Raw genomic sequence first — 25289 nt, 5'->3', positions numbered from 1 at the left:
GTGGGCAGCCATGCATAACACACACACACACACACTTACATATACACACAAATACAACCCCCCCCTCCCCCCCTCCCACACACATACGCACCCACGCACGCTGTTAAAAAGAAAATAAGGCGCCCGATGGATCTATACCCGCCAACTTCTTGCGCCCTCATCCATTAATCTCCCTAACTCGTCCCTGAAACTTTCATTCGTTCTCACACTAACCACATTCATGGCTGCCGAGTTTGCTTCCGTTCACCTACTACGCCACACACACACACACACACACACACACACACACACACATCGTTAATGCATCTAGGTAATAAGTAGGTTGAGAAAAATCCCGGACAGGTAATCGTAATGCAAAAAATAAACATGTAAGAAAAATTATTCCGGCCCGAAAAGAGATGGTCATTAAATTAGTGATGAAATGTTATCCGCTGGAAGAACCGCCGCGGGGAGGAAGAACCCGAGCGAAGAAAAGGAGCTGCGAGCAGATAGAAAATGATGACGCAGAAAAAAAACTCCCGCCCAAAAAACATCTGCACGGGAAACTCCTTGCTGCATAAATATCCGTAAACTTGTATAAATAAGTAACACGCCGCTGCATCATCGAGGTAATTGTGTCTTTTGCATCGAGCTTGCTGAGCGTGGCGGCGGGGGGACGGGGGGTTGTTTTGGGCCAGGTGGTGAGCGAGCCACCTGTAGGGGCGGAGGCGTGGAAAGGAAGTTTTCAGTAATAAATCTGCGGCGTTCACTCTCCGCCGCCGAGTGTTACAGGGACGGCGGGGCAGCAAGTGTGTGGCGGGGCACGCTGCGGCGGGGCAGCGTGGGGCCTTAGCGACGCCTTGCGCCACGCCGTGGCGGCACCAGGGCTGCGGGCTCAGCGAGGGTCAGCGGAGGGCGTGGAGGCAGGGCCGAGCAGGCGAGGGGCGGCGGCAGGCCGGCCATGGCCCGCGCGGCAGAGTGAGCAGCTCCCGGCGGGGGCTCGGCAGCGAGTGAAGAGCGCACGCGCCGGTGAAATCCATACCTGTGACGTCACGAGGGAGGCTGGAAAAAGAATGTCCACTCGCCGCTGAAGAGTTCTTTTTTATTCACTTTTATTGAGAGTAACGATGCCCTCGTGAGGTGCCCATTGGGACGGGCACTGACGAAGGCGAGAGTTCCGAAGGGCACCGCCGCCAAAAGCCCTCGCGGTGGCTCCTGCAGGAGACATAGGGCAAAAACAGGCAATCTGGCAACCGCCGAGGTGACGTCACGCCCAATGGCCGGTACAGGTGGTCTGATAGATAGACAAATACAATAAACATTGGTGCGTTAGCTTCATTTTCCTTGCAAACGTGGAAGTGAGTGGAGCGCAAGTGGTGGTTGCCGACACACGGTGCACAGTGGACGGCGAGTCGCTCCTGAGCCAGTGAACAGCGCGGGCCCTCCTGGTGCGTCCGATGCGACAAAGATTTACGCGCTTATCTTAGTCACTTTTTTTGTCACTTAAACATTCCGTCGTGAATAGAGCAGCGATCGGCAGCCACTCGTCAGCAGGACAGCAGCCCGCGGCCGCCGAGACACGCGTCGGGAAGCAGCGACATAAACTTCGGCAGGAAAGTCGCCAACAAAATGCCGGTGGTGTGAGGCGCGGCGAGTGTCTGCCATGTTGTGCCCGCCAGTGCCAGACCGAGGAGCAAGTGTACGCCCAGCCGCCCCCGCCGCCGCCCGCCCCCAGCATCCCGCCCTCCGTCGCCGCCTGCAGGGCCGCCACCAGCAGCAGGCAGTCCCTTCTAAAGCGCCGCAAGCCCTGCCTCCTTCAGCCCCGCCGCCCGCGCCGTGTCTTGGTCGGGAGAAAAACTAATCTGACAGTAAGGGGATCTGAGAGGCGCTGAGCCCCCGCACGTCTCAGTCGCTGGCTGAGCCCCGCGCCAGGGACAGCCCGACCCGCCTCAGGTAAAGGAGATCGAGAGGATTTCTTTCCCGGAAAATTGCGGATCAAAGTGGCAGCCGAGACATGAAGTTAATAGCCAGAGTGGTTGACGCGTACCTCCTGCCGCTTCCGGGAATTGCCGTCGGGTAGAAAATAGAGAGACGCCGCTGCCGCTGCCTGAGGGAGAGTAACAGTAACATGTCGTGCTCCTGAGTGCCGTGAACCGCCGCCGCCGCCGCCGCCACACTCCCCGTGAATCTCGCCCCCGTGACCGAGCCCTCCGCCGCCGCCGCCGCCGTGTGAGCGAGTCGTGGCAGCAGCAGCAGGAAATACAAAGCACTCCGTCGTGTATGAGCAGCCCGGCAGCCTAGTCCGCCCCGCCCGTCGCCGCCCGGCCAGCCCCACGCCCGCCGCGCCGCCGCCACCCTCCCGTCCCGCAGGTCGCTGCCGCCGATCCTCCCCCAGCAGAGGCGCCGCCGAGGCCCCGCAGCATGTACTCCCCCGACAAGATGATCTCCTCCAAGCCTCTAGGGGCGCCCATCTCCAGCAACGGGCCGGCGGCGTTCACCGGCCGCTACAGCCCCACCTACCGCTCACCGGACCCGATGCGGCGGTGTATGAACAACGCGCCTGTCTCCGTGAGTACACCTGTGTGCCCTGCCTCACCTACCTTGATTAGTCACCAGACATTTTCTCCCTTCATTATGCTGCCCTGTGTTGTGTTGTCCGCAGCGCTACACTCTGTCATCCATCCTCCTCATCCTCGTCCTCCTTCTCCTCCTCCTTCTCCTTATCCTGCTTGTCATCCTCCTCCGCCTCTAAGCGTAGTGTTGACCCTCCACATGTGCCGCGACTCTTGCCGAGGACTCAAGTATTTTTTTTTTTCCCCGGCGTCTTTGTACACAGCTTCGCGACAGATAGGCGGTAGACAATAGGCTGCTTTACTATTCTCGAGGGCCGCCAGCCTTAATATCACACGAGAGGTAAGCGAAGTATCGGGCATAAATTAAGGATCAGCGGGGGCGGGCGGGGGGCGTAAGTCGGGGCGGATCAGGGGGCGGAAAGTCGGAAAGCTTCTCTTGGAAACATCACAACGCCCCCGACGCCCTTGTTGACAGCCCCGCCCGCCCCGCCCCGCCCCGTGCCTCCGTGTTCCCCCTTCCCTGCTGCCACACACACACTCAAGATGCGATACTAATTATTTCCCCCTCACGCTGTTGTTCCGAGCGCTCGAGGCTGGGCGAGGACGGGGTGGAAGAGAAGGAACAGCAGGGGTTGGAGGAGCAGGAGAGGGGAAAGAGGAGAGGAAAATGGTGCATGGATTTGGCAGGAGTAATAGAGAGGTGACGTTTCTGGTGATGGTGGCGGTAACAGTGGTGGTAACAGTGGTGACAATGGAGGTGAAACGGCTGATGAAAGACAATTTAACACCTCACTCAGTCCACTTCGATTCTTAATACAGATTCTTTAATAGCAATATCATAAAGTCGGGCTGATTCGCATGTTTATCGAATACATCATCGCTTCTTCGCCTCCTCATTCTCGTGTTTCCATCTTTGTTTGTCGTCCTGTGTGTCCTCTCTCCTCCGCATGTTACTCATAAGCAAGAAAGAAAGCCTGGTATACTCCGACGTTACTGCCTCCCACATCAGCTATTTCCAAAAAGAGCGAAATGGAGATCAAACGGACTCTGATGTATGTGTTTTCTTAGGTTCATGGTATAGAGGAATGGTCAAACTACCACCACGCTCATAAAACTAACCCACCCCTACCTGGAAATGCTCAAAACTCCGATGAATGCCTTGTCAAAATTATGGAGATCGAACGGACTTAATGAATGTATTTTTTTTAGGTTCACGGTATAGAAGAAGGGTCAAACTACCACCACGCTCATAAAACTACTTCCCCCCTACCTGGAAATGCTCAAAACTCCTATTATTGCCTTGTCAAAATTATGGAGATCGAACAGACTCTAATGTATGTGTTTTCTTAGGTTCACGGTATGGAAGAATGGTCAGACTACCACCATGCTCATAAAACTAACCCACCCCTACCTGGAAATGCTCAAAACTCCGATGAATGCGTTGTCAAAATTATAGCTCTAGTGAATGGGGTTTTTTAGGTTCACGGTATAGAAGAATGGTCAAACTACCACCACCACGCTCAAAAAACTACTTCCCCCCTACCTGGAAATGCTCAAAACTCCGATGAATGCCTTGTCAAATGTGTGTATGGGAGTGAAATGTTTTTAGTACGGTCCATAGGCTCTTCAAAATGTAATTTGTGCGCGTATAAATGAACAAAAGAAAACTGCAACATTACCCTTCTATGAAACGCGCACTTGTTCATAATGGATTTAATAGCTAATTGCCGCTAATCTGTATCGCTGAAATTTGTGTTAAGAAATATTCAAGCAACCTATCAAAAAAACGCAAATACTATGACACCAAAAATACTATGACTCAAAAACACAGATTCTATGACACAAAAATATACAGTGACACAAAAACGCAAATACTATGACTCAAAAACGCAGATTCTATGACACAAAAAAATACAATAACACAAAAACGCAAATATTAGGACACAAAAATACTATGACATATAAACGCAAATTCTACGGCACAAAAAAACTCTATGACACAAAAATACAATGAAAAAAATACCATGACAAAATACTATTAGAAAAAACGCAAATACTATGACAAAAAAATCTATATAAGTCACTTTTAAGACTTTCTCATCTTCCTCTACTCTTCTTCTCCTCCTCCTCCTCCTCCTTCTCCTCCTCCTTCTCCTTCTTTATATATTTTTTTCTTGCGCTTTCTATTTTTTATCCTGTTGAGTTATCCCCGCTTTTCCTGATTTATATTTTCTTCTGTTCGTAAATGATAATAATAAAAATTTCTCAGCGGCATTGACATTGGGTGAGAAGCCTTCCCTTATCACATCACCAAGAAAATAATAAAAACAATACCAAATAAAGTGAGGAAGCGGAGAATAGGTGGAAGGAAATTAAAAGAATGAACGAATGAAAAGATTAAGAAAAGACCCCGAAGACTCCCTCCTCCGAAACAAGAACACCAAACATCGAAAAAATAAATCTAGCGTAAAAGATGGCGGGGATGAGGAAGAAAAATAGTACAACGCAGCCATAAAAGAAAAAGACAAAATTCATCAGTGCTAAAAACAATGATGAAAATGAAGACAGCTTGAGATACGAAAATAGGGCTGAAGAAGACAAATATAATACAACGCAGCCAATAAAGCAAACAAGAAAAAAAAAACAAGACAAAATCAATCAATGCAAAAAACGATGATATAAAACGGAGGAATATTTGAGATAGGAGAATAGCTGTAAAAATGACGACAACAACAACAACAACAACAACAGCGGTGCAGCACATACAGAAATTATATAACACAACACACCCCAAAAATAAAAATAAAAATAAAAATCGTGTGTTGAGACGGCAAACCTGCAGATGCTAATAAATATCACAGGACGAAGAAAAAGAAGCGAGAAAATTTACGACACGAAATCTATAGAAAAGAAAAACGACAACAATGATACAACACATTAAAGTACAAAACAGCAAAACAAAGAAATATATAGATCGTGTGTACTATAAATAATCACACACACCCCAAAAAAGAAAATCTATATGCAAAGAAAAACTATGGGAAACAAAAATTACACAAAAATAAAACAAAAAAATAACCAAACAAAAAAAAATCACGTACATGTAGACCCCAAAGAAAATCTGAACGAAAAATAATATCACGGAAAACAATAGACCCCCAAAATAATAATAATAATAATAATAATAATAATAATAATAATAATAATAATAATAATAATCAGAGCGAAACAAAGTAAAAATAATAGATCATGTTGTATAAACCGCAAACAAAACTTTCCCTAAAAACGCCAAAAACGGGAAACAACGGAAGAACAAAAACGAGAGTAATAATAACAATAATAATAATAATAATAATAATAATAATAATCGGCCCAGTATTAAAACTATCTAAAAATCATTATTATCACGGAACAACAAAAAAGAACAACAACGGAACAAGACAAAGGAGTAAGAAAAAAAATATTAATTATCAACCGGGAGAAAAATACAAGAAATAAACAAGAAAGAAACAAGAAACAAACAAGAAAGAAACAAGAAAGAAACAAAGAAAGAAACAAAACAGAAACAAGACAGAAACAAGACAGAAACAAGAAAGAAACAAGAAAGAACCAAAAAAAAATATCAGTCATTATCCCGGAGCAAAAAAAAAAAAAAGTAGATCGCGTAGCTACATCCCATAACACCCCCTAAAAAAAAAAATACCACCACGGAAAACAACGCAACAAAAAAAAACAATAACAATAACAATAATCATCCCACTAATAAAAAAATAATAATATCTAAAAATCATATCACGGAACAACAGCGGAACGAAAATCGGACAAGAAGGAAACAACAACAAACAGCAGAACAACAAAACAAAAATATAAATAATGATAATCAACATAACCCGGCCAGGACACCAACACCGCCGCCGCCGCCGCCGCCTCCACGCCTCACCCTGATCCTCAAAGCACACACCGTAACTCACCGCGGCGCTCAAAGACTCGCGGCGCTCACCTCACACTGCTTAACGGCCGGCAAAATTATTCATAGGCGGAGGCGGAGAGGACGGAGAGGGACGGAGAGTGACGGAGATGGATGGAAAATGGGTGGAGAGGGATGGAAAAGGGCGGAAAAGGGTGGAAAAATGAGTGGAGATATATGAAAAAGGATGGAGTGGGACGGAGAGGCACGCAGAGAGGCGGAGAATGACGGAGAGTGACGGAGATGGGTGGGGAGGGATGAAGAAGGGAGGAAAAAGAAGTGGAGATGGATGAAAAGGGATGAAAAGGGACGGAGAGGCACGCAGAGAGGCGGAGAACGACGGAGAAGGAACGGAGACGGACGGAGAGGAAAAGAGAGAAGCGGAGGGTACCGGAGAAGGCTAGCAAAGGAAGGGGAGAGAGCGACAGCATTAGGGGAGGCAAGTTGATACTAAAAGACAGCAGTAGGAAGGGACATAGGCAGAAACAAGGGCGTAAGTAAATGTTCGAGGTGGCTGGAAGGGGAGGAAGGGGAGGGAAGGCAGCGGCAGGGGTGAGGGGTGGACATACGCGATTTGGGAGGGACAGGAGACAGGAAAAGGGGCGTGAGGGAAGGGGGGGTGATGAGGGGTAGGAGCGAGCGATTAGGGAGTTACGGACCACAGAAATGAGTGCAGTGGGGAGTGGGAAGGGGAGTAAGGGTAGGCAGCGGCAGGGGTATGGAGTAGACAAATGGGAATGGGGAAGAGGAGGGAGTGAGAGGGGAGTTACTGGCGGGAGTGACAAGTGCACAGCGGGGAGGGAAGGGGATGAAAGGAAGGGGGAGGTTATCATTTGGGGAGGAAAGGGAGAGAAAGATAGAAGCAAAATCAGGGGCGGAAGCGATAACGGTAGTGTGGAAGGGGAGGGAAGGGAAGGGCGACAGGGGAGAAGGGGGAGGAATGCAACAGTCGAGACAGGAAGGGACAGGAAGGAAGAGAGGGAGAGCATGCGGAAGGGGTGAAAGAGTAGGGGGAGAGAGGGGAGAGGGGGTGCAGAGGGTGAAGGCAGGGAGGACGAGGGGCTGTGAGAGGTAGCGAAAGAGGGAGAGAAGAGCGGGGAGGAAAAGACAGAAGAAGCAAAGGGAAATACAGTGAGGAAAGGGAGAATAGGAAGATGGAAGAATAGACGAATAGGCATTGATGTAAAAAAGGCGGAAAAGGGAGGAAAAAAGAGCTGGGAGAAGGCGAAGGGAGGGAAGGAAGAATGTCTGGGTCAGTCGGGGAGATAAAAAAAAAAAAAAAGATATGGGGAAGAACTTAGAAAAGGGCGGAAGGAATGAAGAATAAAGATAAAAAAAAGATAAAAATAACTAGTTGAAAGCACACAAAGGAAAGGAGTAAGACTAAGGAGAGATAAAGAGAGATAAGAAAGGAGCGGGGAGAAACGGGGAGATAAGAACAAACAACAGGAGCGGGGAGGGATGGCTCAGCGGGGAACAGATAACTAAGAGCGGGGAGGAAGAGGAAGGGGGAGGGGATGGGGAGACGGGAATATACAGCAGGGGCGGGGAGGAAGGGAGGCAGCGGGGAGAGTGACAAGGGCGGGAAGAGTGCCGAGGAGAGGGGAGGACAGAGGACAGAGGAGAGAGGGGAGAGAGAAAGGATATACGGCCATGGTAGGGAGGGGGAGGAAGGATGCTGGGAGAGGAAGAATAGATACGAGGAAGGAAGGGAGGGAGGGACGGGTGAGTGATTTGAGGAGGAGGAGGAGGAGGAGGAGGAGGAAGGACACAGCAACAAGGACAAGGACTCAGACACGGAGGACCCTTCTAGCCAAGCCGATCTTACGCTCCGTTTTCCATACTCTTCTAAGCCGTTTTTTCTTGCCGTTTCCTCTTCTTACGGACCGCTCTTTTTATGGATAACTTTTCTAACTTTCATCTCCTCCCGCGCAAGTAGTTCCCCTCAAGCGATATTACTTAATTTTCTCTTCCAACGCTCTCTACTGCATATTCAACTCATACAGCGACGGAAAATGTAGTTGGTTTTGCGGACTATATATACCCAGAACGTGTAGATTTATAAACACACACACACACACACACACACACACACACACACACACACACACACACACACACACACACACACACACACATCGAAATATAAACTGACGTACTCCCAAAGCACTGGACATTGACATAAAGGTACGGATGGGTCTTTCAACCAGCATCTCTTCTCTTAGTCTCATTAATGTCAATACAGAGCGCAGCGATGCAAACACATACTCGGTTCTCGTGACGATCATCTCATCCTCTCTCTAATAACTACATTACACCCCCGAGCGACTCCTCTCTCTCTCTCTCCCTCTCCCTCTCGCTGCAGATCGTTGAGTCGTGTACGCGCGTGGCAAAGTCAGAACAGAGGTAGACAAACACATGCCGTTCTGGTAACAATGATCTCCGTCCCCCCTCTCTCTCCGAAAACTATATATATGTACTCCCAAACGTCATAATTCTCTACTCTCTCTCTCTCCCCATCTCCTCTCCCTCTGGCTCCCTCTCGCGGCCGAATGCTCAACCTCGCCCGCTCTGTAAGGTCACCACTCTCACTCACTCCGCTAAATAAATGAATCACAACGAGACGCACGCATGCACACACACACACAAAAAAAAAAAAAGGAAGGGAAGAAGATGCATTACCGTGTTTTAAATATATATACCAGCGCCATTAAGAGAAAAAGAAGGAAGGAAAGAATAGTGGTTAGTTTTAATGTTTTTTTTTCTATCTTTTTTTTTGTGTGTGTGTGAGAGTGCGTTGTTGTTTTTATTGAATTTAATCTTGTTGTTGTTGTTGTTGTTGTTGTTGTTGTTATTGTTGTTGTTGTAGGAATTTTTTGGTTGCCAGGCGCATTTCTATTAACGACGATGTATTTTATTTTTGTTTTTTATTGATTTTTATTGTTGTTCTTTTTCAGTCAGCGCTAGTAAGGATGCCGTATATCTTTGTTTTTTCACTTTTTCTTATTTTTCAATCTGGTTTATTTTTTCTCCGTCCTTTCTGTTTCGTTACTTCAGCCAACTGGACCACATTTCACCGCGTTTCACCCCGAGACAACTGGGTAACGTAATTCACTCAACTATACCTTTCGGCGCGGGACGGAACGACAGTCATACACATTCGCATCCTTGACTCCTATGCTCCTTCAACCTTCAACGCCCCAATGCAAACCACAAAAGAAAAAGAAAATATCCCGACAACAGATGAATGAAAGGAAAGAAAACATATCCTGTATTACTTCAACCTTCAACGCAAAATGCAACTCACAAGGAAAATTCCGAACACATATAAATGAGAAGAGAAAAGAAAATATATCCCGACTGTAACTAGACGATATAGGAAATAAGGAAAATATATATACTGCAATTAGTGATAACGTCCGAAAACGATAAAGCGAAGTAATGAAAAACAAACAGATTAACACTATATTAAGTTACGTAGACGATAAAGGAAAGAAAGAAAATATATATAACGCAATTAGTGATAAACTCCAAAAAACGATACAGCGAAGTAATGAAAAACAAACAGGTTAACACTATTAAGTTACGTAGACGATAAAGAAAAGAAAGAAAATATATATAACGCAATTAGTGATAAACTCCAAAAAACAATAAAGCGAAGAAATGAAAAAAACAAACAGATTAACACTATATTAAGTTACGTAGACGATAAAGGAAAGAAAGAAAATATATATAACGCAATTAGTGATAAACTCCAAAAAACAAAAAATCGAAGAAATGAAAAAAAAAAAACAGATTAACACTACATTAGATCATTTACTGACCGGAACTTTGTAGTCTACGCGATAACAAAACAATAACAACCACAACAAGAATCTGAACTCCATAAATCACTGAGTGGAGTAATAATATTTATGGCCGAGCGCCGTGAACAAAACAACAAGAGAGAGAGAAAGAGAAGCGGAAACATCACACATAAACAATCACTTTCCGAGCACCTTAATAAACGTTGGAAGATAAGAAGCGGACGCAGCAGAACAAGATAAGGAAGATAAACGATAAAGTAGCAGAAAAGGAACAATAGACGCAACAGAAAAGGAGATGAATTAGCGCGTAATGGAAAAACAATATATAACAAACATTCTTAATTTCTCCTTTTATACTTTCCAGCTGGTTTAGTCGGGGGATTATAGGCACGCAGTAGTAAGTATAGCAAGCAAGATAAGCAAGGTCATCACTACCGTTTACCTTTCAACACCTTTATACTTCCCAGCCGGTTTGGTCGGGATGTCATAAGCTCGCAATAATAAGAATAACAATCAATTAAGCAAGCAAACTAAGCAAGATAAGCAAGATAAGAAAGATAGGCAAGGTCGTCATTACTGTTTACCTTACCACACCTTCACCGCTGTCGTGGGTCGTTACTGATCATCTAAGAAGGAAAAACAAAATTGGAAAATCAAATACAAATATGGGGAAGGAAATAAAGACCCCAAGCAGAAGAAAAGGACGCTGAAGAACAAGATAGTAATGACGTTTAAGATTAAGGCAAGACACCCTACAAAAAATATATATTCCAGCGAGATGAACTTCAAATAAAAGGGAGAGAACGACGATTATATGCAAAATCCAAACATATCGCATCACTCATATCTTCATTGTTTTTAATCATGGCCGCCTGGAACTAGAACAAGATTAACAGACAAAAAAGTAACAGAAAAGTAGTAACAGCCGCAACAGAAGAAAGATGAGTTAGAACAAATAGAACACAATCAACAAAAAAGTAACAGAAAAATAACAATAGAAGCAACAGAAGAAAGGTAAGTTTGAAGAAGTAGAACGCGATTAACAAAAAAGTAACAGAAAAATAACAATAGAAGCAACAGAAGAAAGATGAGTTAGAACAAGAAGAACACAATCAACAAAAAAGGAACAGAAAAGTAACAGGAAACGCAACAGAAAAAAAGACAAATTAGCGAGTAAGGGAAAGACTATATATATTTTTTTTTACAGCAGAGGAGACAGTGCAAGGGCGTAAAAAAGAAGAAGAAAACAATAATGAAAAAAAAAGCCCGCTACTTACTGCTCCTAAATAGAGTAGCGTGGCCAAAAAGAGAACACACATAACAATATAACACACATAACAATATAACACACATAACAATAAGCAGCAGTAAGCCTCACTCACTAATAAGAATCAAAATTAAAACCATACTTGTCATTACCGATAAAATAAGAACAAAATAAGACTATTCCGTTAATGAGCAACAGCGGCAACCATACCCAAGCAGGAGGCCGCCGCAGAAAGTCTTCCCCAGAAATGTAAATGAACCCGAATCAAATTTACAAGTATATTTGCACCTGTTGAGGCGTGCGTCTACCTGCGAATGTAATTACCGATTCCTCATCCTTCACCTGTCTTATTGATCCTTCGTGTGTTCGTGTGTTGCTCAGCCTCCTGGGCCAGCACCCTAACCGCCGCTGCCACCACCACCACCACCATTATCCCCGCCGCCGCAGCCACCATCACCACCACCATTAACCCCTCCGTCGCCGCCGCCGCCGCCACCACCAGCACCACCACCGTTACCCCCGCCGCCACCACCGCCTTGCCACCGCAGCGCCTCCCCCTCTGAGGATAATACAACTGAGCGCCACCGAAAAGTCACAGCGGCGCTGGTGATAATAAAAATATGTGTACTGAACGGCAACAACACAAAAAAAATCATACAAATAAGCAACAATTACGGCGACAAAAATAATAGTCATAGCATTTATTAATAATATTCATAGGAAAGTTTTGAAGTATTATCAAAATTAATAATGATAATAAAAAATACAATAATGATTATAAAAAAAAACAATAGTAGCAGTAATTTAGATATTCATATAATTATTAGAGAAGATGGCGCCACTATAAACACTTGCCTGCGCCATGACGGGCGTAGACGCAAAAAAAAAAAAAAAAAAAAAAAGTTACAAATATATAACATCACATTACATGGTGCCGTTTCGTCATTAGTACAGTAATCTAAATTATTATTCTTATCAATTTATCATTACTGTTATGATTATTATTACCGTCACCATTACTATTGATATCGCTCCAGTCCCTCCCGCCGGCACCGCCATTACACTCATCACCGTAATTACCGGCGCGTCATTGCAGCCATTGTCTCTCCTCATCACCATTACCGCCGCCATCACCGCTGCTCTGATTGCCGCCATCACCGCCACCATTACCCGCGTCATCATGGTCGGGGCGGAACGTTCGGCCGACAAACCATCATCATCATCAGGGGGCTTCGTGGTGCAGTGGTTAGCACACTCGGCTCACAATCGAGAGAGCCCGGGTTCGATTCCCAGGCGGAGTGGAAAAATTTGGGCGGCTTTTCTGATACCCTACGCCCCTGTCCACCCAGCAGTGAATGGGTACCAGGTATTAATCGGGGGTTGTGTCCCGTCTCCTGGGGTCTGTTCCCTTCTCCTATAATTCCTTCCCCTTCTGTCTCTCTCCGGCATATGACCATACGGGTCGTATTACAAGACAAATCGCGGCCCAAGAACACATATTTGACAAGGCTTTCGTAGGAGCTGTGGGCATTTCTAAGGGTAGTTTTATGACCCTGGTGGTAGTGTGAGTCTTCTTCTATACCATGAACCTGAAGAAACACTCATTAGAACCAGACTGACCCCCTGTTTGACCTTTAGAAATAGCTGATGTGAGAACCGAAAGTGTCTTAAAATACCAACCTAGATGTTGCGCCGACTAAACGAAACTTTCCAACTCTACTTTTCATCATCATCACCATCATCATCACCATTATCACAGACACCATTGCCGCTATCACCGACGCCATTGCCCGCATCATCACCGTCAAGGCAACGCGTTCATCAAATCAGTCATTCTCATTATCATCATCACCATCATCACCAATGGTATTAACCCCATCATCATCCCCGCTATCATTATCATCACCCGCATCATCACAGGTAAAACAAAACACCGCGTTCATCATTATCATTATTACTATCTATATATCATCATCATCATCATCATCATCTTTCCTAACATGATCATCTCTACCACGTCATCAAATTAAAAAAAAAAGAAAGAGGAAACCGTGTTCTTCATCCGGCAAATCATCCTCACCACCACCATCATCATCATCATCATCATCACCATCATTAGCGCCCATCATCAGGTCAAAGCGGCGGCAGTAAATTAAGCTGTCACAAAGCGGGGCGCGGCGGCTGTCCGGAGGGGGGAGGGGGGAGGGGGGGGGGCGAGGGGGGGGGGCGAGGGGGGGCGGCGTAATTTGACCGTGTCCGTGTGGGAATGACGATTGTCGTGTTAATTAGGCGCCGATGAAAGCACGGGGACAGGTGTGTTAAGGGGGGGAAGGGGGGAGGGGGGAGGGAGGGACAGGTGGGTGAGCTGGGGGGGCAGGGGGTGGTAGTAAAGGGGAGAGGACAAGGGGAGGCAATGGGGAAGGAGAGAGGGGAGGACAGGTGTGAAGGGGGGAGATGGTGAGACAGGTATGTGAAGGGGGGCAGGGAGGAGGAGAGGGGGAAGGGGGGCACAGAGGAGAGGGGGTGGGGGAAGGCATAGGGAGAGGGGAGGCAGAAAGGGTAGGGTGGGGTGTGTGTGTTGGGGTGTGGAAGGAAGGGAGAAGGAGAGAGACGAGGCAGAAAGGGTAGGGGAGGAAGGGGGTGGGGTGGGGAAGGAAGGGGAAGGGAGAGGAGGCAGCAAGGGTTGGGGAGGAAGGGGTCGGGTGCGGAAGGAAGGGGAAGGGGGAGAGGGGAGGGGTTGGGGAGGGGAGCAGAAAGGCTAGCCGTTAATGAGCCAGGGAAAAAAAATGTGAGTGAAAGCTTTGTGACGGAGAAAAAAAATATCCCGTGACAGCGATGATAATTCAATAATAGTAATAATAGTAATGATAATAATTTGACTACTACTACTACTACTACTACTACTACTACTACTACTACTACTACTACTACTACTTTTACTCTTACTTCTACTACTAAGGATAAGAGGAACAAGAGAAAGAACAAGAACAATAGGAACAGGAATAACACACAATAATAAGGGAACAGTAAGAATATTAATGAAGAATAATTAGGAGGAACAAGAAGAAGATAATGAATAAGAGGAACAAGAAATAATAGTAAAAATGAGTAGGTATAGAAAGAACAAGAAAACGAACGAGAAGAACAAGAACAAGAACAACAAGAACAGCAACGACAAAAAGAAAATGAGAAGAATGATAATAGGCCTACTACTGATGAAAAAACAATAATAAAAAACTAAAGAACAAGAAAACGAACGAGAAGAACAAGAACAAGAACAACAAGAACAGCAACGACAAAAAATAAAAAAAGAAGAATGATAATAGGCCTACTCCTGATAAAAAAACAATAATAAAACACTAAAGAACAAGAAAACGAACAAGAAGAACAAGAACAAGAACAACAAGAACAGCAACGACAAAAAATAAAAAAAAAGAATGATAATAGGCCTACTCCTGATAAAAAAACAATAATAAAACACTAAAGAACAAGAAAACGAACGAGAACAAGAACAAGAACAACAAGAGCAACAACGACAAAAAAGAAAAAAAGAAGAAGAATAGGCCTACTACTGATAATATTCACGTTAACAGTCTATAAACAAGTAAAAAAAAAACTAAAGAACAAAAAAAACAAGAAGAACAAGAACAAAAACAACAAGAACTGCAACGACAAAAAGTAAAAAAAAAAATTAAAAAATGATGTTACTGATAAAATTCACCTTAAAAAAACAATAATAAAAATCTAAAGAACAAGAACTAAAAATAAAACCGGAGAAGCAAGAAGAAAAAGCAGAAGAAAAAAAATATAAAACAACTAATAATTTTCACTAAACTTCATCACTTAAAAAAAATAAAACTTGTCTATAAACGAGTAAAAAAACAACAATAGGTATATAAACAAAATAACAAGAACAAGATGCAAAAAGTTAAAAAAAAATAAAAACGAGAAAAGACAAACTAAAACTGATTTTTACTTATACTTCAGAATATAAAGAAGTAAAATAAAAAGAAGATAATAAAATAAAAACAAAATTCTCCTCCTCCTCCTCCTCACCCGTTGCGACACACACACGAACGAACGAACACACTCCACCGCTAGACAATCAGGTGAAAAGAACTCTACGGTAATTACCTGTTATTATCCATTATTACCTGCGCCAATTTGTCTTCTTGTCGTTCATATTCTCTCTCTCTCTCTCTCTCTCTCTCTCTCTCTCTCTCTCTCCCTCTCTCTCTCTCTCTCTCGTCTTATAAGAGGCAGAAAGAAGCAGGGACACACACACACAAACAAACACACACACACACACACACACAAAAAAAAAAAAAAAAAAATACATATTTAGTCCACTTCCCACCTCCTTCCCTTTCTGCAGCAACAACAACAACAACAACAACAAAAACAACAACGACAACAACAACAACAACAGCAACAATAGGACATAATCACCCCAGCCATCAGCACTAATAGAGGCGCCATTACCACCGACTCGACGAAAATAACAGAAATAATCAAGTAAAAACAAAACAAAAAGAGTAATAAAATAACAAGACAAAACAAAACAACAAAAAAGTAATGACGAAAAAATAGAAGTGAAGAAAATAATTACACTCCCGAAACAACAACAACAACAACAACAACAACAACAACAACAATAACAACAAATAAACAAACAGAGGGGAAGGAGGGAGAAAGAGAGGGGGAGAGGGAGGGGAAAAAGGGGGAGAAATAGGGGGGTTGAGAGGAGACAAATGGATGGTAGGGATGAAGTGGAAGAAGGGGTAGGAGGGGAGGAAAGATGGAGGGAGAAGGAATGTGGATGAAGAGGAGGAATAGGGAGGAAAGAAGGAGTGGGAGTGGGGAGGTAAAGGGAGAAATGGGGAGCAGGAATTAGGAGGGAGTGTGAAGAAGAGAAGAGAGGAATAGGGAGAGAAAAGGGAAAAGAGTAGGAACAGGGAAGAGAGGGAAAGAGAAAATGGGGAAAGAAGACAGAATTAGGGCAAAGAGAAAGATGGTGAGAGGAGGGAGAAGAGGAATGGGGGGAAAGGGGAAGAGATAAGGGGAGGAATAGGTAGCAGTAAGCGGGAGGGGAGATGACAGGGAGAGAGAGGGGATGGGGAGAGAAAGGGTACAAGGATGGGAGAGGGGGAGGGAGTGGGAGGGGGAGGAGGGGGAGTATGCGGATTGAATTTGATAGCTTATGGGGAGGTGGCGGCGGCGGCGGCGGCGGTGGGTGGGGAGGACAGTGGGAGTGGGAGGGAGAAGTAGGATGAGGCAGGAGAGAGGAGAGAGGAGACGAGAGGGACGGGAAGGGGACACGTATAGGACAGGTAGGAAAGGTGTGTGTGTGGGGGGGGGGGGGTTATCTTATTTGCAGTTCATTATCACCTGGCTAATTACAGGTGGAGTCATCGAGAGACAAGCCTCACAAGCCTCGGCCGGAAAAAAGAGTAGCAAAAATCCATAAAATCAGTTGACGAGCAAACGACTTTTGGCTGCATTATGCATTTCACATTAACGGGCCGAGGCATTAGCCGGGGCGCGCCAGGTGCAAATTATATACACTCTCTTTTTATTCTGAATTAATTAACGGCGCGGAAATAATAAGATTCCGGGGAAATAAAAAAAAGTGAGACAAAGGTACTTCTGTTTTCTGTTCAATATTTGCCGTGATGGTGGAAGGGAGGGAGGGAGGGAGGGGGGGGATAGAGGGAGGAAAGGAGGTGAGGGGAAAAAATTAGAGAAAAGTAGAGAAAGGAAATTTGTATGTTAGAGGTGGATAGGGTAGGGGTGAGGGGGGAGGGGGAGGGGAGGAGGAATAGAGGGATGGAGGGAGGAAGGGAGGAAAGGAGGTGAGGGAAAAAATTAGAGAAAAGAAGAGAAAGGAAAGTAGTATTTAGAGGTTAGAGGTGGATAGGGTTAAGGGTGAGGAGTGAGGAGAGGAGGAGAGGAGGAGGAACAGAGGGATGGAGGGAGGAAGGGAGGAAGAGCGGGTGGGAATGAGGGAAAAAATAAAAGAGAAAGGGAGAGAAAGTAGTACGTAAGAGATGGATAGAGTTAAGGGAAGGGGTTAGGGGTGAGGAGGAGGGGTGCAGGGAGGAGAATAATGGTAGGGAGAGAAAGAAATGTGGTATACGGGAAGGGAGACGAGGGGAAGGAAAGGGAAAGGGGAAGATGGGTGAGGCAAGTTGGGGATGTACAGGAATGGAGGGAAAGAGGAAGGGAGGGAATGAATGAGGGGAGGCAAGAGTAAAAACAGAATGAAAGAAAAGTTAAGAAATGTTGATAAAAGGGAGAAAAACGCAAAAGAACAGGAGGGGAGGATGAATGGAGGGAAGGAAAGGAGAGTGAACGAATAGGAGGGAAGTAAGGAGTGAAGGATTGAGGGAAGAGAGAAGCGTGAAAGAAGAGGGAGGGGGGGAGGTTGGAGGCCCAGAGTGAAGAGAAATATCCACTCATCAAAAACTCGCCAGTGTGAACATGAGTTTTAGAAGTGATCAAATTTACTCACTTCTATCACACACTAATCAATCTTACCTATCCTTACGTTCCTCTTGATTCAGTATTGCTTTACGTATCTTTTTTCCTATCTTGGTCATACTTTACTTGTTCATCTCTTTACTTTTGGAAGATATTAGATTTTACTTTACTTGATGACACGTTAATCAATCTTAACCGCCCTCACGTTCCTCTTGATTCAATATTGTTTTACGAATCTTTTTTCCTATCCTGGTCATACCTTATTTGTCCACCTCTTTGACGTTTGGAAGACATTAGATTTTATTTTCTTTCTTTCCTTGATGACACGCTAATCAATCTTAACTTCCCTCTTGATTCAATATTGCTTTACGAATCTCTTTTCCTATCCTTGTCATATTTTACTTGTCCACCTCTTTGACGTTTGGAAGATATTAGATTTTACTTTACTTGATGACACGCTGATCAATCTCACCTGTCCTCACCTTTCTACTAACTCGACTGGTCTTTCAATTCTTTCTTTTCCTACCATAATATCCTTCTTCTACTTTGATCAGCATTTACCTGTCCACCTCTTTGTCTTATGGAAGAAAATAGATTCACTCTTACATCACACATTATCATTCTTACCTGTTTTTACTTTTCTGCAAACTCAACATTGTCTTGCGAATCTATATTTATCCCCACCTGCAATCTCCTAATTCTCTAATGTTATCTTATCATTCAACTTGTATGATTTTTTTTTCTTTTCCTACGTAAAGACTCCTCATGTTCGAAGCTTCGTCTACCTTACCTGTCCATCTCTTTTTGTCTTAATTAACCCACTTTACCTGTTTTTGTCTTCATCCAAACTTTGCATAACTTACCTGAGCTTGCTTGTCTTCCTCATTATCCTGAATTACTCTATTAAATCAACTATCAACTTTATCCTTTCTTAATTTATCTTTCATTTCTTTCTTTTAATTTCCTATTCTATTTATTTTCCTCTGTCTTTTTTCCTTCTTTTCTGTCTTTCATTTTCCCGTATTTCATTATCCACGCACACACACACACACACACACACACACACACACACACACACACACACACACAGAAAAGCCTTGTCTATCCGAAAACTTTAAAAAAAACACGATAGGAAAAAAAAAACAGCGCCGTAATAAAAGATACAAGTCGGCGTTTACACATCATCACTAACTTTATATTTAAGTTTGAAAAAATTTCCCTCGCCGCTAATGATAGTTTGCTCAGCCTCATTTTTGTCTCTCTCTCTCTCTCTCTCTCTCTCTCTCTCTCACTGTCTTTCACGATAATTCTCTGACTGGTTTTTTTTTCTCTCTCTCTACTTCTTTTACTTTCTTTCTCTTTCTTCTTTCCAGTCTTTCTCTCTTTCTTTCTTCTCTCCTTCCTTCTTTCCTTCCTTCTTTCCCTCCTTTCTTCTTTTTCTTTCCTCTCTTGATCTTCCCTTTTTTTACGTGTGTGCGTGTATTTGGAAACGAGTGACGGAGGAGGAGAAGGATTGAAGGACACCACTGAACTATTTTTCATTATATAAACTGAAGGAAAAAATGAAGGAAGAGAGGGAAGGAAGGAAGGAAGGGAGGAAAGAAGGGAAGAAAGGAATAAAAAAAAGAGATAGAAGACATTGAAATTCACAACAGCAGAAAGAAAAACAGGAAAACTAACCAAAAAGACAAAAAAAAAAGTTCTTTCACTTCCTCCGTATATAAACGCATCTAACACAGCTATCATTTTACACTGAATCATTATTATCATCATTGTTATTTTCCATTTCATTCTATGCATTAAAATTTACACCAGAAGAAGAGAGAAATAAAGAAATAAAACACACACAAAGGAACACACACAAAAAAAAACATCATTCCTTCACCATCATTTTACACTGTACAATTATTATCATCATTGTTATTTTTTTCCCTTTTTCATTCTATACATTAAAATTCACAGCACAAGAAATAAAACAGAAAAGAAAAACACTAACAAAGGAACAAACACAAAAAAAACACCCTCCCTTCTTTTATTTCAGCGTTATGTGTTTGTATTTTTATAGCCTGTACTTTTATATCCTCGTTAGCTTTCTCTCTGTTCTTGTTTTTTTACTTATATTTATTTTGAGGGTTTACCTTTTTCATTCGCTAAAACAAGTGGAGAAAGTAAACAGTGAACACCACCGCCGAGCAGCTTTGTTTTGCTTGTTTTTATGTCATTTTTTTGTTTCTCCATGTGTGTGTGTGTGTGTGTGTGTGTGTGTGTGTGTGTGTGTGTGTCGGGGCGGGACGGGAAGTGAGCGAACGAACGAACGGACGAACTCTCCCCGTGTGTAGCAAAGGAGTGTATGTATGTATGTATGTATGTATGTATGTATATATGCTTATTTATTGACCTTTCGTGTTTTATTTCTGCGTGTGTGTGTGTGTGTATGTGTGTGTGTGTGTGTGTGTGTGTGTGTGTGTTATCTGTGAGCGTCTGTTTGTTTGTTTGTTTGCCCCGCAGTGTGTGTATGTGTGCAAATTGAGTGTGTGTGTATTGTGCTTCGTGTGTGTGTGTGTGTGTGTGTGTGTGTGTGTGTGTGTGTGTGTGTGTGTGTCTTTCCCCTTTATTCCCATGCACCTCTCTCTCTCTCTCTCTCTCTCTCCGAATCTACGCTGGAAATAGAATCACACACACACACACACACACACACACACACACACACACACACACTGAAGGTAAAAAAAAAAGTATCGCCGTAGACTTGAATAACCTGCAGAACTAAATTTACAAGAGACACAACTTTTTTTTTTACCCAGGAACTCCCCCCCCCCCCCCTTCCCCTGTCACGACTCCTCCTCCCTTCGTCAGTAGCGGCGTGCCCTGGGAGTTCATTCTTGGTACGACGTTAGTTTTGTGTCTGGTGTAGGAGACTTGTGTTAGCTTTTTTTTTTTTTTTAAGTTTGAGGTTTTTTTTTTTTTTGTTGTTGTTGTTTAAGTAAATGCTTCTACTGTAATCATACCCTTCTCTTGTGCACTGTTTTCTTATTTGCTTATTCAACTTTTTTCCGTCTTTCCTTACATGTTTTCCTTTTTCTCCTCTCCTCTTCTCTCCTCTCCTCTCCTCTCTTCATTCACTTCTATTTTCATCTCCTCTTTTCTTTCATTCACTATCTCTTATCTTCTCTTCTTTTCCCTTCTCTCTTCATTTACTTTATCTATATTTCCTCTGTTCTCCTTTCTCTTTATTCACTCCTCATCTTTATCTCCTCTCCTCTCTTTCCTTCTATTCTCTCTTCATTCACTACATCTCATCTCCTCTCCTATCCTCTCTCTTCATCCACTCTCTATCTTCATCTCCTCTCTACTCCTCTCTTATCTCTTCCTTCACTCTCTCTATATCCTCTCCTCTCCTCTTCTCTCTCTTAACCAACTCGCTATCCTCATCTCCTCTCTTCTCTTATCCCTTCATTCACTCTCTACATATACCATACTAATAACTATATGCTGTAAAACTACCGTATCCACCATAGCTATTTGGTATATCAATTCGCGTCCTCACCGTCATATTGATATCACATTGTTCACCGCGCACCCACCCAGACACACACTGATATCTCTCATTCCCGCGAAATAAAATGACGGATCCGGCGGGGCTCATAACAAAAGTTGGACTCAAAATAATTTATCAAACTCCTACCCCCCCCCCCCCACCCCCCACCCCCCCCAAAAAAACACTGTTATTTGCCGCTGACCAGTGAGCCGAAGCATTTATTTTCCCGAGCCTGATTCGTGAATTTATTTCCACGCGATGCAACAAGTCCACCGTCAGGAAATACCAAAAATATCATTGAAACTCGGATACTGAAATAGCCGACACCGAACACACACACACACACACACACACACACACACGAAGATACGCTACGTCAGAAAGAAGGAAAGGCTAGGTTGGTTTTACAAGACACGTTCGCTTCTCACATTACCTATTTCTAAAGGTCAAAGAGAGGATCAATCGAGTTTTAATGAGTGTTCCTTTAGGTTCACGGTACAGAGGAAGGGTCAAACTACCACCAGGGCCATAAAACTATCCCTGAAAATGCCCCAAACACCTACGAAAGCCTTGTCAAATATGTGAACTTGGACGCCGAAATCTTTAGTAATACGACCCCTGGAGTCTGAATCGTATCTGCACTACCCACATGACTGATACGTGTGTCATACTCGTCTGGAACACGTATTTGTGAACCAATCATTTCCTATCCTCTTGAAGCCTAATATCACTACGTTACATCCTTTGCTATGGATTCTAACTCTCTCTGAAGATCCGTATTTATTTGTATTTGTTTATCTCTACCTTATTTGCTTCCATTTTATTTGCTATTTATTTCATACCTGTTACTTGTCTACCTAGCCATCCATTCATCCATCTATTTCCATTAAGACCCGCACACATAGACACATACAAACACACACACTCAAACACAAACAAACATACCCTTTCTTATATCACCTCCATTCAAATCCCTCTCTCCCTCTCTCCCTCTCTCTCCCTCCCTCCCTCCCAGCCATTAGGTAACAAGTGACCGGTAATTCTGATTATCACGGGACATCAGGTGTGTGTTTGTGTGTGTGTGTGTGTGTGTGTGTGTGTGTGTGTGTGTGTGTGTGTGTGTGTGTGTGTGTGTGTGTGTGTGTGTATGGATATTTGATAATCGGTAAGACATCCAGGTGCGTGAGAGAGAGAGAGAGAGAGAGAGAGAGAGAGAGAGAGAGAGAGAGAGAGACGCACGCACACACGCACACACACATACAAAACAACATATATAAACTAGCAAATACAGACAAACTAATAAATAAATGACCACATAAATAATACAATACAGAAAAAAAAAACAAAGAAGAAAATGAGGAAAGGGCAAAAAAAAATACAATTGATTACTTTGGGTCAGATAAGGGTAGGACGTCACTCGGGTATCCTTCAATCCTAAAGGAGGTGGAGGGGTCCTGAGTAGCTATCCTGTGTGTGTGTCTGTGTGTGTGTGTGTGTGTGTGTGTGTGTGTGTGTGTGTGTGTGTGTATGTATGCGAGTATATTTTTTACACTAAAGGAAGCAGCTCAAGGGCAAAAAAAAATAATAATGAGAAAAAAAGCTCTCTAAACACTGCCCCTATAAAAAAAAAAAGTTTAGAAGAGCGGGCAAAAGAGATGTCAATTTCGAGAGGAGAATGTATGTATGAATGTATATATCTATGTATGTGTGTCTGTATGTGTTTGTGTACGTATTTCTATGTATGCTTGTCTGTGTATGAGTTTTAAAAAGTTTAGAAGAATGTCCAAAAGAAAAGTCAATTTCGGGAGGAGACTGTACGTATGTATGAACGTATGTATCTATGTATGTATGTATGTATGTATGTGTTTGTGTACGTGTATGTCTATGTAAGCTTGTCTGTGTATGAGTTAGCGTGCGTGTCTGTGTCTGTGTGTGTGTGTGTGTGTGTGTGTGTGTGTGTGTGTGTGTTTGCGGGGGGGATCGATCGCGGCGATGTGTGCAACAGTGTCTGCGTTGTGGTGTAATTGTTGTAATGGTTCACCAACAATAACGCCATTATGGCCACGCGCCAACCCCCCTTCCTCCTCCTCTTCTTCTTCTTCCGCCTCGTAATATCGTCAGCCGCTTTCAGTCGTCTGGTTATGTTGTTGTTGTTGTTGTTGTTTGTCTGTTCTTCCGCTTTCCTTTCTGTCCTTTTCTCCTGTCTTATTCCTCTTCCTTTCGCCTTCTTTTACTGTCCTTTCCGCTGTTATTTTTTTTCGTTCGCTCTTCCTTCGTTCGTTCTTCCTTCCGTTCGTTCGTTAATTCTTTGTTCGTTTCTTCCGTTCTTCCTTCGTTCGTTCTTCCTTCCGTTCGTTCGTTAATTCTTTCTTCGTTTCTTCCGTTCTTCCTTCGTTCGTTCTTCCTTCTTTCGTTCTTCCTTCCGTTCGTTCGTTAATTCTTTCTTCGTTTCTTCCGTTCTTCCTTCGTTCGTTCTTCCTTCTTTAGTTCTTCCTTCCGCCTTCCTTACTCTCCTTTCCGCTGTCATTTTTCCCTTAGTCTTTTTTTTTTTTTTTGGGGGGGGGGGAGGAGGAGGAGGGGGAGGAGGGGGTCATTTTCCTTCTCAACCTTTTTCTCTTCATTGACTTAATTTCCATCCTTCTCTTCCTTCTCCTCTTTCTTCTTCTTTTGCTACCTACTTTCCTTCTTACTTTATTTCCATTCTTCTCCTTCTCCTCTTTCTTCTTCTTTTTCTACGTACTATATGTCAGCCTTCCCTCCATCCTTCCATTCTTCTTTTCTTCCTTTCGTTCTTGATTCTGGCTCCTGTTCTTCCTCCTCTCCTTCCTTCTCTTACTTATACAAATCTTAATTGCCTTACTTTTCATCTACTTTGTTTTTCTTCCCTACATTATTAACAACACTTCAATTCACCACTCCTGTCCCTCTCTCTCTCTTTACACTCCCCCTTACTCTTCCTCACACACACACACACACACACACACACACACACACACTCTCTCTCTCTCTATAGTATTTCTCCCTTATACACACACTCACTCTCTCACTGTAACGTTTTCCTTTCTATAGCAACGGTAGCGATAGACAGCATAGGCGAGGCAGGTGTTGGGAGAGAGTACTATGAGCTAACCGATAGAGAGAGGGGGAGAGAGAGGGGGGGAGAGAGTGAGGGGGGGGGCGACAGAGGGGTGACACGTGCGACTCCTCAGCCTCACGTGTCACCCCCCTCGCCCCCCTTCGCTGACCCCCTCCCCCCTCCCCCCACTCCCCTGATTACCACCCCTTAACCCTCCTTCCGCAGCGACATCCGATAACGTGGTAATTGTTAAGGGGTGAGAGAGAGAGAGAGAGAGAGAGAGAGAGAGAGAGAGAGAGAGAGAGAGAGAGAGAGAGAGAGAGAGAGAGAGAGAGAGAGAGAGAGAGAGAGAGAGAGAGAGACGCACACACACACACACACACACACACACACACACACACACACAAAAGTAACAAAAAATATATATACTAACAAATAAACAGATAAACCAATAGATAAATGAATAGATACATAATATAATACTGAAAATAAAGAAAAGAATAAAAAGGAGGAACGGGCAAGCAAAAGAAGACAAAGGGAAGGAAAGAAGGGGAAGAAGGGGAAGACAAATGGGAGGATATTAGGGATGAGGAGGCGAAGGAC

General features: G+C 43.7%; 1 protein-coding gene across 3 annotated transcripts in view; it reads left to right on the top strand.

Annotated features, from left to right (window-relative positions):
• The first annotated feature begins 346 nt into the window (after positions 1-346).
• The window catches only part of LOC126985066 (inhibitory POU protein-like), a 194037-nt gene continuing 169094 nt past the window's right edge, over positions 347-25289 (top strand). For all 3 annotated transcript variants that reach the window (XM_050839411.1, XM_050839410.1, XM_050839409.1), the window contains exon 1: positions 347-2547. In XM_050839411.1, the coding sequence (XP_050695368.1) occupies positions 2401-2547 (147 nt within the window). In that variant the 5' untranslated portion in view covers positions 347-2400. The remainder of the gene's footprint in view (positions 2548-25289) is intronic.

The sequence above is a fragment of the Eriocheir sinensis genome, chromosome 58, assembly GCF_024679095.1.
Source record: "Eriocheir sinensis breed Jianghai 21 chromosome 58, ASM2467909v1, whole genome shotgun sequence".
Lineage (NCBI taxonomy): Eukaryota > Metazoa > Arthropoda > Malacostraca > Decapoda > Varunidae > Eriocheir > Eriocheir sinensis.
Note: the sequence above shows the minus strand (reverse complement) of the source record. Positions and strands in the feature narration are given on the sequence as shown.